This window comes from Protopterus annectens, chromosome 7.part0, assembly GCF_019279795.1.
Source record: "Protopterus annectens isolate FY-2018-M chromosome 7.part0, PAN1.0, whole genome shotgun sequence".
Lineage (NCBI taxonomy): Eukaryota > Metazoa > Chordata > Ceratodontiformes > Protopteridae > Protopterus > Protopterus annectens.
Genome location: NC_056739.1, coordinates 1,073,496,845 through 1,073,512,736, shown reverse-complemented (window position 1 = coordinate 1,073,512,736; position 15,892 = coordinate 1,073,496,845). Strand labels below are relative to the sequence as shown.

At 38.3% G+C, this 15,892-nt stretch overlaps 1 protein-coding gene across 1 annotated transcript in view; it reads right to left on the bottom strand.

Annotated features, from left to right (window-relative positions):
* FSD2 (fibronectin type III and SPRY domain containing 2) overlaps nt 1-15,892 on the bottom strand; it is a 362,733-nt gene that overhangs the window by 148,479 nt on the left and 198,362 nt on the right. Inside the window, exon 9 of the mRNA XM_044077640.1 lies at nt 9,899-10,049. Coding sequence (XP_043933575.1) covers nt 9,899-10,049 — 151 coding nt within the window. The remainder of the gene's footprint in view (nt 1-9,898; nt 10,050-15,892) is intronic.

The following is a 15,892-nucleotide window of genomic DNA, read 5'->3' as shown; positions in this document are numbered from 1 at the left end:
AGCTTAAACACGTGCACACAGTGTTACTCGGTTCTACAGGTGCACACACATGTGCAAACACGTTCTAAACACTTTTATAAGAAAGTTTAGTAATATTTATTCACTGCATACATCTTCCATTTCTTAACTTTACCTAGGATACCTGCTGACACACCTCTTCTATTGATGAGTACCTGACAGCAGACACGTGCCACTCTGCTCCAATGAGCTTACATTTCTTTCATATATGCCCCCTCGTGATGTCACCTATCTTCTACTCTGTTACTCCCCTTATCTTAAGTCTTACACTCCACTGACTGTGCTCATTTGCTATGTAAACTTGTGATTCACTATACTTACCCTCATTTGCATAGGATTGCCTAGTAATGCTTGGTTACATCTCTTGGACTGAGTTCCCCCCTTGGCAACCTCTACTCGGTAGCCATGTTGTCTTCAGCCTGCCATTTACTCACGTTGTATATTATGATATCTTATAAAATGCCTATTCGTGGCTTTTATTTTCTTATTTTGTGATTTTTATAGCGCACCCCATTTGCGCAGCGCTGCGCTAAGCTTAAACCTTGCCGATCGAGGGAAAAAAAAATTTATTTTTTGCATCGGGGAAATTTGCCAATGGCCGTATATTTGGCCATTGGCATGCTTCCTCAACCATATGCAACCTTTATTTGGAGCTGTCACAGCTCCATTGTGCTATTTGCAGAACAGTACTCAGTTGTCAACTGAGTACATTTCTGCAAATAACACGGCTCCTACTCGGACAGGTTTGTGCTTCCTGGATCACAAATTTACCTCATTTGCATGCCTTTCGGCTGCAAGTGAGGTAATTTGCATATCCAAGCCCTGTCCATGTAGGAGCAGTTTAAGGGGCTGTTTGCAATGCTGTTCCTGGATCGCTCGTCGGACATGTTGGCTGCATGGAGTCTTACTCTACTCTTATACTCCGTGCAAGCCTTCATGAATCCCGCCCTTTATTTATTATTTATTTATTTCACATTTGTTAACCAGGTTGGTCCAGCTGGGTTACAAAAGAAAACATTTTCAGTGGAGACCCGAGGAGAAAAGCTCCAATAACTTCTACAGCAATAAAAAGTCAAAAAAAACATTATACATAAGATAAAATAGAGTACAAACTCCTGGTATACAGAACCAATTATAGTCGTCACATAAGAAAGTGTGAGTACTAAAAATATAGACATACAAACAGTTTAGTCACAGTGCTGAAAAGCTAGCATGTTCTAATATTTACAAGAATTAGAAGTAATGCCAAGACACTTCCTAAGTAGAGGTTGTAGAATGTGAATAGACAGAGGTATACGGGAGATTAAGTGGGGTTATTGCAGTGACAGATCTTGGAGTTAAGCAGGTGATCTTTTAGTGTCTTTTTAAAGTTGTTGGCATGAGTTATACTTCTGATATGTAATAAGAGTTTGTTCCAACTATGAGAGACAGAGTATTTATAAAGGTTTTTGCCTATATTTTTACATGGTTTATAGGTCAGTAGTAAGAGTTGATTGGAGCAACGAAGAAGATGATTGAGGGTGTAATAGGACAGAAATTTGGAAAGTGATGGGCAGGTAGTGGGGTAATTAAGAAGAGAGTGAGCAGTTGGCCGTTAAGTGAGAGTAAGTTGATGTGAGAGTTCAGGCCAGTGATGTTTCTGTAGGGCCAGGCAGTGATAGGAGGGGTAGGGATGATTTACAGCAAATCCAGCAACTTTATTGTATGGTAATTCAAGTTTGTGAATAAGGGAAGATTGTAGGTTAGTCAGGATAGGGGAGACATACAGTAGGGTGGGTAGTAAGAAATTTTGAGCAAGGGCACATTTGGGTTCTGCACTAAGATATTTTTTTTATTTCTGTAAAGTAGGCCTCAATTTTGGTGTTTTTTTTTTTTTTTTTTTTTTTTATGCTTTGTTGGACATGTATGTCAAATTTTAGTTGGTCATCAATAGTGGTGCCAAGGAGTTTAGTTTGTGTTTCAACTTTTATAATAGTGTTGCTGAGAGAAAAGATTGAAAAGGTAGGTATACAGTGGGAGTGGGAGTTAGGCAGAAAAAGGAGGAGCTTTGTTTTATTGGGATTGAGGATGAGTTGCTTGTCAATGAGCTGTCTCTCTACAGAAGAAAAGGAGTTTTGTGTAGTAGTTAACAAGTCTGTCAAGTTTTCGTAAACAGGTATCAATGTGGAGTCATCTGCATATTGGAAGATAGAGGAGTGACCACAAGAAGTATGGAGGTTACTGGTAAAGTTGTTGAATAGCAGAGGGCCAAGGATGGAACCTTGGGGTACCCCAGTTTGGATAGAAAGGAAAGGAGAGCAAGAGTTAAGCCATCTAACTGATTGTTGTCTGTTAGAGAGGTAGCTGGAGAACCAGTTGAGTGCAGTGTGAGAGAGATTGCAATGGGATAGCTTGGAGAGGAGTAGAGAGTGAGAAACAGAGTTGAAGGCTTTAGGTAGATCGAGGAACAGGCATGATACAAGTTTGTTGTTGTCTCTGGCCATAGCGACAGTTTCAGAGAAGGAAATAAGGGCAGTGGGGGTGCTGTATTTAGTGTGAAACCTGTGTTGTGTAGGAGTGAGGAGATTTTCCTGGATAAGATATGTAATTAGTTGAGAGTGGATACATTTTTCAAGGATTTTAGACAGAGGAGAGAGGATAGCAATGGGTCTGAAATTGTTAAGTTCAGCTGAATTACCACCCTTGTGTAGAGGTATAGTGTAGAAAGATTTCCAGAGGTCAGGAACTATGGATTCTTGAATGGATAGAGTCAGCAGCTATTTTAAGAAAATGAGGGGGAAGGTTAATCAATGAACAGTACTCATAAAGCTAGTGTGCAATACTGGAACACATTAGAAATCACATAATACAGCCCTAGACAATTCATAACAGTTCCACTGAAGGAGGAGAATGCATGCCTACTCTTCTGAGTAATTGGAATGGGTCAAGGTCAAGCACAAAAGAGACATGCAAATGAAAGCAGCCAGCCTCATATATGATTTACAAATTGATACAGCATGGAGTAAATGCTTCCCCCAAAGGCTGCAAAGTACAGACATATAATAGCCACAATAAAACTAAGGAGAAGCAGCTGAACATTCTTAAACTGTGCTATGCTGCTCAGTGTAACATGGCTTAAGGTGAAACTCTACGTTACAGTCAGAATGTCCCCCTGGGCTCTATTCTAGGCCCATACTTGTTTAGGTAGTGTCTTTCAGATCTATATTTTTCATCTAAGGTGTTCAGTCTGTATGCACATGACTTGAAAATGGGTAAACTGATTACATGTGCTACATACAGGGCATGTCTGCAAAATAACTCGACTAAATTGACCATTTGGGCACAGGAGGATAATATGCAGATAAATACATCAAAAGATATGCATATGAGATTTGGGAGACATTGTTTGAAAGTTGAATATTTAATATAGCACATAGTAATTGAAAAGTACAGTCATGTAAAATCTTACCCTAGCAGCAGATGTCCTTTCCTTCATTGTTGCAGTATTCATAACATCTGCGATTCCCTGCTTTGGGTAGCCCGACATCCGGCCAGTATACAAAAGCCTTTGGTTGCTTTGATGCACTCCGTACATCACAAGCATGCTCCTCCCATAAAGTAGGGTATAAAAGTCATGTTTGGACATACTATCCTCAGAACTGAAAGCCCCAGTAAGAACACTAATACAAGGAAAACCAAGAGGTAACCAGTACATCCAGGAGAGAAATAGACCAGAGGGAGGAGAGAGAGAGAGAATACTGCAACAGTGAAGAGAAGGACATCTACTGTTATGGTAAAATTTTACACAACTGTACTATCTTTCCATTACACTGTAGCAGTATTCCTTACACTTGGGAGAGTGCCAAAGCTCAAGAAGAAACTTGGGAGGAGGAAGGACCAGCAGAACCCTCTAGGAAGCCATGAAAGATGTCCCTAGCAAAACCAGCTCTAGCTCTGGATATTCCATCCAACTTGTAGTTCTTGATAAATGTATGCACAGAAGTCCAGGTAGCTGCCTCAAAAATAGAATTAGTATCCAAACTCTTGAAAAAAGCACCAAAAGAAGCCTCAACTCTAGAAGAATGAGCCTTTAAAGAAGAAGGAAGGCTCTTACTGTGAAAAGAATAACAAAAGTAAATAGTCTTTGAGATCCAATAAGAAATAGTTTGCTTGGATACAGCCAATCCCAGAGACCTAGGATGAAAACAAACAAACTGATCAGATTTTCTAATAGATTTAGTCTTATCCAAATAAAATCTGAGTTGTCTATTCACATCCAAAGTATGCAGCACCCTCTCACTGTCAGATTGCAGAGAAGGGAAAAGTAAGCTAATGAACAGACTAATTAAGTGAAAACTCATTAACCACCTTGGGCATAAAATAAGGATTAGTACGCAAGGACACCCTGTCCTTATGAAACACCAAAAAAGGAGAACAAGCCATAAGGGCTTGAAGCTCAGACACCCCTCTGGCAGAAGTAAGGGCCTACAAAAGAACAGTCTTCCAAGAACAATTTTGCAAGGAAGCTAAAGCAGCAGGCTCAAAAGAAGCCTGAGTCAATCACTGCAAAACAAGATTATGATCCCAGGGAGGACAAACAGGCTTCCTGGGAGGCCTAATATGAAGGATACCTTTAAGGAACTGTTTAGTTTCAAATCTAGAAGCTTAAGAAAGAGATAAAGGCAGACAAACAGAGATAGCTGATGTGAGCCTTAACAGAATAACAGGCCAAACTAGCACTGAGCAATTCTCACAACCAAGAAAGAACCAAAGGATCATCCACAGTAATTGGGTCCAGGTTACAAGAGAGATACCAAACAGAAAACCTCTTCTATTTGGATAAGTATGATTTCCTAGTATTGGGTCGCCTGGCCTCCTGCAGGACCCTAAGCATGTCTTCAGAAAAAAAGTGTCTGTGGAATCAAAATCCTATCACCCACAGTAACAGCTGAAGAGTGGACAGGTGGGGATAGATGAGAGGTCCCTTGTCTTGTGTGAATAAGTCTGCCCTGTGAGGTAACCTGTGATGATTGCCCTTGGCTAAATGCAGAAAAAAAGGGAACCAATGATGTCTTGGCCAAAATTCACTAACAAGATTTTGGGAGCATCCTGGTGAATTTTGAACAGGACCTATGAATGAGTGGAAGGGGAGGGAATGCATAAAAAATAATCCCCATCCGAGAAAAAGAGAGGGCATCCACCTTCCACACCAGAGAACCTGGGACTCTGACATAAAATAGAGGAAGTTGTCTGTTCAGAAGGGAGGCAAATAGATCTACTTAAGGAATACCACAGTCATGGACAATGTCCAGAAACACATCGCTGTGAAGCATCCATTTCTGGGATTGAGTTAAGGACCTGCTCAGAGTGTCTGCCACAATGTTTTGGCCTGAGCAAATGTAAACTGCTTGAGGAGTCACTTGATACTGGACAGCAAGATCCCATATTTGGAGTGCCAACCTGCAAAGAAAGTAAGATCTTGTTTCCCTGTTTGTTTACATACCACATCACTGTGATGTTGTCTGTAAATACCTTGAGAGGTCCTGGGGAGGAAAGAGGATGAAAAGCCTGAAGAGCCAACAGAAGGGCTCTCATCTCTTTGACATTGATGTGCTCCTCCTGTTGAAGAGAAGACCAGACCCCCTGCACCTTTAAGGAGCCAAAAGCTGCTCCCCATCCCATGTCTGAAGCATCTGTAAACAATTCATGAGGGGGAAGGGGGGGATGAAAAAGGAGCCCTTAAAGACAACTGTTGGATCCACCAGTGAAGTTCCTTCTTGAGACAAGGTAGAAGAGGAACTACAAATTCTAAAGAATGTGCATGCTGAAACCAAACTGACTGCAGGAACCACTGAAAGTTTCTCGTGGAGTTTGGCCAGAGAGAGCATAGAGATGGTGGATTCCATGAAAACCAGAGCTCTCAGAAACTCCCTGGCTGTAATGAAGGCCAGAGGAAGAAGAGTTTGAAAGAAGGACATGAAAGTTATGGCCTTGGGAGGGGGCAGGGATAACAGCATAGGCACCATCTGAATCCTGCAACCCAAATAAACATGATCCTCAGAAGGAGTCAGAGAAGGCCTTTTGAAGTTTAGTGTGAACCCCAGGCTCTGAAGAAGGGAAATGGCAAACATGTAGATTTTGCAACAGGATGTCTGGAGTGGATGCCTGAATCAGCAAGTTGTCCAAGTAAGGAAAGACTTGAATGCCCTGAAGCCTGCAAAAAGCAATCACATTAGTGAGGCATTTGGTGACTACCCTTGGGGCAGTAGAAAAGCAAAAGTGTAAAGTAGAGAACTGAAAATGCCAGGAAGCAACAGAGAAATGCAAACACCTCCTTAAAAAGGGGATGGATTAGAATATGGAGATAAGCATCCTTGATATCCAGAGATACCATGTAAGCCTAAGAAAGTAAAAAAGGGAACAGAGTCTGAAGGGATAGCATTCAAAAAGTGGGCACCTTCAGAAAAGTGTTTAGATGAGAGAGATCTAGACTAGGCCTCCAAGTACCTCTTTTCTGGGTACTAGAAACATCCTGGAGTAAAACCCCTCCTCCTTTGGGACACAGGCACCTCTTGAATAGTACCATGAGTCAAAAGGACTCAAAGCACCTTTGGGAAAAAGGAATATTGTTCCCAAGGAGGCTGAACAATGCCTATAAAAGGGGAGCAGGATTACCACAACGTGAAATACCCTTGGCAAATAATGGAAAGAACCCATGAATCCTGAGTAATCTGAAGCCAAACAGGAAAAGAGAGAGAAAGGTGAAGAGAAAGATTAATGTGGCTGGGAAGGGAAAATCAGAGAGCACCTGGTTTATCTGGAAAGGAAACCTTCTGAGACCCTGAAGTCTGAGTAGACTTAGCAGAAGAACCCCGCTTGTCACTCTTTTTGCCCTTAGTAGGAGAGCGAGATTGCCTGTGAACAAAGGCTGGCTTATTGGGGTAGTTTCTCTGAAATTTTGGAACCGGAGAGACAAACACATTTGAGTTCCTGTAAGGCCTTCCCCTTATCCGGAAGCGACTTAAACAAACCAGTAGCAGCCTCACCAAACAAGTGTTTGTTATCAAGAGTGGCATCCATCAACTTAGCCTTGATATCATCAGGCAATGGTTGAAGCCGAAACCAAGAATACCTCCTCATCACTGAACCAAAAGCAGCAGCCCTAGAAGAAGCATCTGCTGCATCATAACTACACTTGATAGAATGACAGACCACCTGGGAGGAAGTCCCTAACAGGAAAACAGCAGAAGTTTTACTCTCAGAATCAGGAAAATCAGAAATAACCTAACAAGCCTGAGAAAGGAGAGACAACAGATACCTGAACAAGTGTGTCTGATAACTATTTCTTCTAAAAGCCAGGGTAGCCAGGGTGTAAATCTTCTTACCTAGCCTTTCCATGGTTTTGCTGTCTTTATCAGAAAGTAGCAACTTGGGTGAAGGAAGCAATTGAGAGGGCTTATCAGAGGCTATAGATATCACTGAGGAGTCAGCAGCAGGACACTTGTACAAAAGGTTACAGTCTTCAGGCACCCTATAAAACCTATCAGGCTTCTTGGGAGCAGAAGGAAGAGAATCAGGGGCTTTAGAGGAATTGGAAAATGCATCCAACAAAGCAGCCAAAATGGGAGGAATAGAATAGCAGAAGGTTTCGGACATTCCATCTGCAGCTACTCATAGTACCTCTTATGAATTTCAGAGACCTGAGCATAATTCCATTTAAAAAAAAACTACATCATCCTGGAGATTGTGTCCCCAAAAGTATCAGGACTAGTAGAGACCTCTTCCTCTGACCCATAGCCCACAGCGTCTTGGAGTAGAGGACCTGGGGGGGGGGATTCAATGCCACCAAAGCATTAAACAAGCCCTGAGTGAAAGCCTGCCACTCACTCTGTGGATTTCTAGAGGTAGGAGAAACATGTTTAGTTTTTTGCTTTATCTTTAATGGGACATCTGCCTTGTAAAACATGGAAGGCTTTGACCTAGAACAGCATTCAATAACAGGAGCAGGGAATTCCCTAACTAAAATCTGAGAAACACCCCTAGGGCCCTCATAAATAATCAACCATGGTTCCCCATGAATGTCTGAAATGGACATCTGCAAAGCCTCACTGGCTGTGCTGAGAGGCAGATCCCTGCTGGCCTCCATCCTTATCACAGCAGAGGAAATCGACAACAAAGTTGGGTGACCAACTCACCTTAGAAGAAACGTCCGGCAGTGGCTGGACAGAGGAAGATTCCAGCCTTGGTCTGTTAACATTCTTCTTCCCTGATGGCTGACCATCAGGGTGAGAAGTTCCTTCCATAGTATCCTTAGTGAGAAGCTGAAGTCACTGATTCTCCAGATACAATGCAAAGGAAGAAAGCCTACTACAGAGTCTTCAGTACAAAACAATGACAAATGGAGCAGGTCTCATGGTCATGGGAGGCGCCCAGGCTGAACAAACACTGTTCATGGCAGTGTTTATAGGGAATCTGTCTCTCACACTGGCATTTACCTTCCTGGATGACAAGAAACCCCAGAAGCAACCAAAAGACAAGAAAAAACAAAATCCCAACAAGGCACTTATCTGCAATGGCTTGGAAACCAGCAAACAGGATGTAGGCATGCAGACCAACGATTGAGAGATGCATTCAGACTGGCAACAAAGAAGTTTTGAGGATGGTGCATCCAGACATCACTGATATGCCCTATGCTACATGAGCAGTATGCATGTGACATACGGTGTGCCTTAAAGTAACTGAAGGCTTTTCTATACTGACCAATTGTCGGGCTACCCGAGGCAGGGTATCCCAGATGTTATGAATACTGCAACTTGTGAATGGAAGGACATCTGTAGATTCATTTAAGGACCTAGCTATATAGGTAGATCCAGCTCTGAGTTTTCCTAATCATATCAATTTATTAATTTATTTAGTTTGTTTATCAAGGTAGTACACTGATCACAATAGACCATTTGCAATTGGGGTAAAATCAGTTCGTTAATGATAGTTCTAGAACTGTAGGATTTCTGAAAAGATTTATTAATTCTATGAAATCAAAAATTATGAAATCATTATTTGTAAGTTACATTATACCCAAACTAGAGTATGGAATAACAATATGGAAACCTTATAAGAAAAAACATGAGTAAATTGGAAAGAGTCCAGTGGAAATTTACCAAGGGCATCCATGGATGTGAAAATTTAAGTTATTATGAAAGAGTAAAATATCTGAACATGTACAGTGTCTCATATATATATATATATATATATATATATATATATATATATATATTTAAGAGAAATATTTATTCAGCTATACAGGACATTTAGAAACAACTGCCTCTAGGAATATTTGGTGTTATCAAAAAGTACTACAGAATCATCTGACAACCTATGCAGAGGATTATATAGGAATGAGAAGTGTACTAATTTGTTCTCTGAGAGAGTAGCTGATACATGGAATAGACTACCAAATTACATTAAAGGAAGCACTAGTTTAGATATTTTTAAGAACAATCTGGGCATTTATTATGGGAATAAATGTTCTGATATACTGGCAAGCTAAAAGGGTATTTTTGTTCATACCGGATGTATTTGTATGCATGTATGTATGTAATTAAGCAGAAATATTATTTAAAGCCTTGCACAGCCAGTGGAAAAAGAAGAAATATCCCCATATTTTCCCAGTGTCCTGGCATCACCATCTTTCATTTTGAAAGTTTCAAACAAATATTAACATGACACCTAAGTCTTGTTTCACACAAAACGTGTAATAATTCCATATTCCTCCTTAGATATGTGGTACAACACTATTTCTACACAAACTGTATTTCTCTTTTCTCAGTCTCTCGCTTGTCTTATTCAGCAGTGCCACTATAGGGTCATATAAGGACAGCAAAATAATTGAACATAGACTTACTCTGTCACAGCATTTTCATCTTCTTCATTGATCTTGCACAGCTCTACAGTATAAGATTCAACAGGATTTGTATTTCCAGAATCCCAGCGAATTAATGCTGCACTTGGACAACTGCTCCATTCTTTTGTTTTGATTCTAGGTGCAGAAGGAACTAAAACAGAAAAGTTTTTATAAGTTTATGTAAATATATATGCATATAGGTGTGGTGTGTGAAGGTGTTTCGTCTTCAGTGTTCTTTTAAATTATAATCAGTTACATACATTACACCATAGAAATCATAGTTCCTGGACACAGATCAGCAATACACGAGTGTGTCTATCATTATCAATGGATCAGTGCTAGAATTCTCACCTACTATGCACAAGGCCTGGGTCTGATTCCAGGCCAGTGCATAACAATATTTTTAGGTTTCCCACATCTTTGCCAGGTCCACACTATATAAAAAAATGCAGAGCTCTAACAGTGCAAAATCCTCTGGAAAAGAGGATCACTATGATAGTCATGAAATCAATTTATGAGAATCTTGACCAGATATATTGTGTTCCTTGTCTATAGCTGTTAAACAGCACTGTTCATAAATATGCAAGACAAACTGACCAGGGTCTACTTTTTTTCTTTTTTTCCCCTAAGTTTGAGCAGATAAAATGCCATGCACTGCAAGGAACTGTAATTGTGTCTTTCCAATTATAACCTGCATAGTTATGTGCTCCCAATATGAATGTCAAGACTCACCTCTCAAGCTTCACTCTTGAGGGAATTTCTTGATATCAATGTCTGAAACACATAACATCCTAGTTATGATCAGAGACCAAATCACAATCCTCTCTCTCTTTATATATATATATATATATATATATATATATATATATATATATATATATGTGTGTGTGTGTGTGTGTGTGTGTATGTATAAATATATATATATATATATATATATATATATATATATATATATATATATAAGACTCGGGCATTTGGTTGACATATGCAGATGGTTGGCATGTATGCAAGATCGAGAATGTCCGGGTAGGGGAATATTCACCTTCCCCAGAAAGATTTGTTCAATCTTGGAGTTAGTATATATATATATATATATATATATATATATATATATATATATATATATAGCAGGGGTTATGGGAGAGCAGGGGGGCTTGCCCCCTCCAAACATGGTGCTATATGTTTTTTTTTTGTTTGCATGCATTTAAGATTTGAATTACCCATGCAGTTATTTGTCAGCATTTGTGTGGTTGATATTCTTGCAGTCATTGTTGATTTGTTGACCAAGGTAAATAATATGTGCACACACACATATATATATATTATATATATATATATATATATATATATATATATATATATATATATATATGTGTGTGTGTGTGTGTGTGTGTGTGTGTGTGTGTGTACCTATATATATATATATATATATATATATATATATATATATATATATATATATACATATGTGTGCATATATATATATATATATATATATATATTGAAGTATAACTTTTACCCTAAGGAACATAATAGCAGTACTAATAGGACAAATACACTAGGAGACAGAGCTGATTCTTAGCACTTTCATTCCTTTATTGATGGATGGAACTTCTTCAGAGAATAAAAAATTATGAGTTCTGTATATTTTAAATACATTTCAGTGCTTTGTAACACAAATCAGTACATTTCAGTTGTCCAATAGGTGGAGGTGACAGATTGGAAAACAATTACAGTGAAGTTAAAAGAGATACTATATGTGGTCACAGTGGCATTCATTAGTGATTAACCAATACAGGTTGGTGAATATTATTATATTATATTATATTATAATTTTTAGTCCATATCCCCACGCTACTGCCCAAAGCCGTTCCCTGATTGGCCCTTTCTGTGCAGCAAGGTCAATCTATTGGGTTTCAACACAATTCGCCAACCTGCATTGGTTAATCACTAATGAATGCCACTGTAACCACATATAGTATCTCTTTTAACTTCACTGTAATTGTTTTCCAGTGTATCACCTCTACCTATTGGACAACTGAAATGTACTGATTTGTGTTACAAAGCACTGAAATGTATTTAAAATGTACCAAACTCATCATTTTTTATTTTCTGAAGAAGTTCCATCCATCAATAAAGGAATGAAAGCGCTAAGAATCAGTTCCGTCTACTAGTTTATTTGTCCTATTAGTACTGCTATTCTGTTCCTTAGGGTAAAAGTTATACTTTAATAAATCTACTTTCTTTTAATTTGTTATGGTCATTTTTTGCATATATATATATATATATATATATATATATATATATATATATATATATATATGTGTGTGTGTGTGTGTGTGTGTCTGTAAATATATATATATATATATATATATATATATATATATATATATATATACTTTTGCCCTGCCATACTGTTTTGCATATAACAATGTACATTTGTCATTAATGTTCCTACACATCTCAACGATGTGCATCATATTCAGCTTTTGCCACCTACAGCAACAGAAATAAGTTGTTTTTTAAATAAATGTCCATTAGTAAGCAAGTTGTAGACAGATCCATGACCCAGGCATTAGTTAGACAGATAAAGGAATCTTTTGACTTCTGAGAACTGCTCAAAGAGAAAAAAATGTACAGTTATACCAAGTATACTTTACTTGGCTATACAGTTGAGGTATTCCTTTTAAAACTGAACATGGAAAGTTAAGTTACTTGTTCTGTTGTGTGGTGATATTCATATTTAAGTTCCAGGCTTTACAACCCAGCACCTTAACTTCTGTGTTATACTGCAAGGTAAATGAAACTGGTATGTGCCTATACTGTCCTTAATTTCCAGAATGGTCTTGATTTGGCTTAAAATAATTATTTTCTTCTAAAACTAGTGCATTTTTGAGAATATTTGATGAATCTAGTCAATATATAATGATTGATTTTACAGTTTCTCTGCATTTCTTTACTTCAAAAATGCAGACAGTTCAACTTATCTTATTATTTCAGCTTTGTAAGTCAGTAGTGACAATATTTAAGAGCTCTTTGAATTTGAGGTTGCGTGCCTGACTCTGTCTGTCATTTTGGTGGCAAGATGCAAAAAAACTACAGTTGTATAAGATCTCACTATAAAAGTATATGTCCTACTTCTCACTGTTGTAGTATACTTTACTCTTGGGATATCCTGCTGTGAATAGCCTAATGTCCAACCAGTATACTAAAGCCTTTATACCTTCCTGGCGTCATATGTCAGATGTATGTCTTATGTACAAGGCATAAGGTACATATGTGATGTGTAGACTCCTAATCCTCAGAGCTGTAGTGCCCCAGGAGAACCAGATCAACCCTAGAGACACAATAATATGCCCATCCAGGAAGGGAATCAGGAGGTAAGGGTGGAAGAGGAAACTCCTCGGCCAACAGTAGGGAAACAGAAATAAAAGGGGGCAGGAGGGAAGGACTGAATACTGTGACAGCGAGAAGTAAAACATCTACTGTTATGGTAAGATCTTACACAACTGTCCTTCCTTATCACTGTTGCAGTAATATTTACTCTTGGGAGAGTAAACAAGCTACTAGAAAGTATGCTAGGAGTAAGGCAGAGAAGATCCTTCCAAAAACCCATGAAGGATACCCCTGGCAAATCCAGCCCTGTCCCTTGAAATTACATCCACCCTGTAATGCTTGCTAAAAGTGTGGACAGAAGACCAAGTAGCTGCTTTCAAGATGGATCTAGTATCCAGACCCTCGAAAAAGCACCAGAAGAGGCTACTGTCTTGGTAGAATGAGCACAAACAGAAAAAAGAAGCTGCTTGCTCTGAAAAAAATAACAAAAGGAAATGCCTTAGAGATCCAGGAGGGGATGGTTTGCTTAGAGACTGCCAAACCCAACTTCCTAGCACGAAAGGAAACAACAGTTTCTCAGACTTTCTGATGCATTTTGTCTTATCCAAGTAATATCCAAGCTGTCTGTGTAAACCCAAGGTAAGTAGTGCCCTCTCAATGGCAGAATGTGGAGAAGGAAAAAAGGAGGGAAAATGAATAAACTGATTGAAGGACAAATCATTAACCACATTGGACATAAAAGAAGGATTGGTATGAAGAGACACCCTGTCCTTGTGAAAAACAAAAAAGGAGGAAACGCTATGAAGGCTTAGAGTTCAAAAACCCTCTTGGCAGAAGTAAGTATCGCCAGCAATACAGTCTACCCAGTACAATGTTGTAGGGAAGAAGAAAAGGCAAGCTCAAAAGGGAATCAACTCAATTTTCCAAAAACAAAATTAAGGTCCCAAGAAGAAGGAATAGGCTTTCTTGGCTGCTTGATATGAAGGATGCCTTTTAGGAAATGTTTGACATCAAAACTAGAATCTAAATGTGGACTCAAAAACTTCTGCCCCCCTGTGCCACCTTAGTAATGGGTGCTAACCCTTACCGCCATGCAGCCCCTTCCACCTATCTTAACCCTACACCTTAACGTAATAGAAATCTTGAACATTGCCACTACACAAGACACACAAACACACACTAACAACACTATATCTATCACCTTACCTAACTCTGACCCTAAACCTAAATACACACACTCACACACAAACATACATATGCACACATAGACGCTCTTACTCCCCAACTCCACTCACCTTTCAGAAAGAAATAGTCCTCTATATTTTGAACATTCGGCTTTCTGTTCTTTCAGTGTTAAGCACCACCCCTATTACTCATTGACCAAATGAATATTCGATCAAACTGAGGGAAACTCTCTCTCTCTCTCTCTCTCTATATATATATATATATATATATACACACACACACACACACACACACACACACACACACACACACACACACACACACACACACACACACACACACACCACATACTTTCATTGTATAATATGCCAAAGAAAGCACTCTTCTGTCAAAGATGAATAATTTCTGTCATTGGAAAGATGCCACAATTAAAACTTTATGTACTGAATGTAGCAAAATGGTAGAGCCAAATTCAGCAATTATCTGCATTTAAATTTTTAAAGGAAGAATGTTAGTCTTAGCAATACTTAGTAATTCAATAACCAGTTATAACTGCCTGAAAGTACTGCTTAACTTATTAACACCTATGTGATGTGGAACATCACACCTCTAGCAGCCTATAAACACCATTGCATTCCAGGATATTTTCTCAAAAATCAACTTAAATAACATAACATAAACAAATGTAATTATTTTGTGACCAATAAACACTATTACAATTGTACAAATAGCAATTTTATCAATAGGACATATTCTTTACGGTGAAAACCGCCAATGTATTCATAATTTTTCCATAAATACTATAATATATTAAATGCAAGCAAACCCAAAAAAATATTTTTGCTAGACCTTCACAAACAAATTTTTAGATCTTGGAATATGTGCAACCTAAACATACATTATTAGAACACTTTTGTTAACCAGTCATAAGCTTTCACATGAGAGTATCAAGTTCTTCTCTGAGTGTATGTTTATTGAAATATTTACAGAAATATGGAAACATGTTTGATTGCATAATTAGTAATATAAATAACATTGAATATCTCTTAAGATGTGCAACTTACAATGCAAACATCAAAGAAAGTGTTTGTCAACATCAAAGTTTTTACCCTATGCCATACAATAGTTTGTATGTCACTTGATTTTTGAAGAATTACGTACATATTTAATAATGTTTATTTTCATAACTACTAACAGCTGGCACTATCTCCAGTATTGATATAAATATAGTGTAATATAAATGGATGTTGAAAATGAATTGTATGTCCTACCACAGCATTTCACTCCATACCTTTCAATAGCATGTAGGTCTCTAGTCTAAAAATATGAACATAAATATGAAAGTATGAATAATAAGTGGCAAACAGTGGTACATTTCTCTACTGCAGTACTTCCTAGATTAACAATCTTAGTATCATTTTGTTAATAACCTATTCCCCTTTTCTTATACTGCCTTTTATTAGCTGGTAAGTT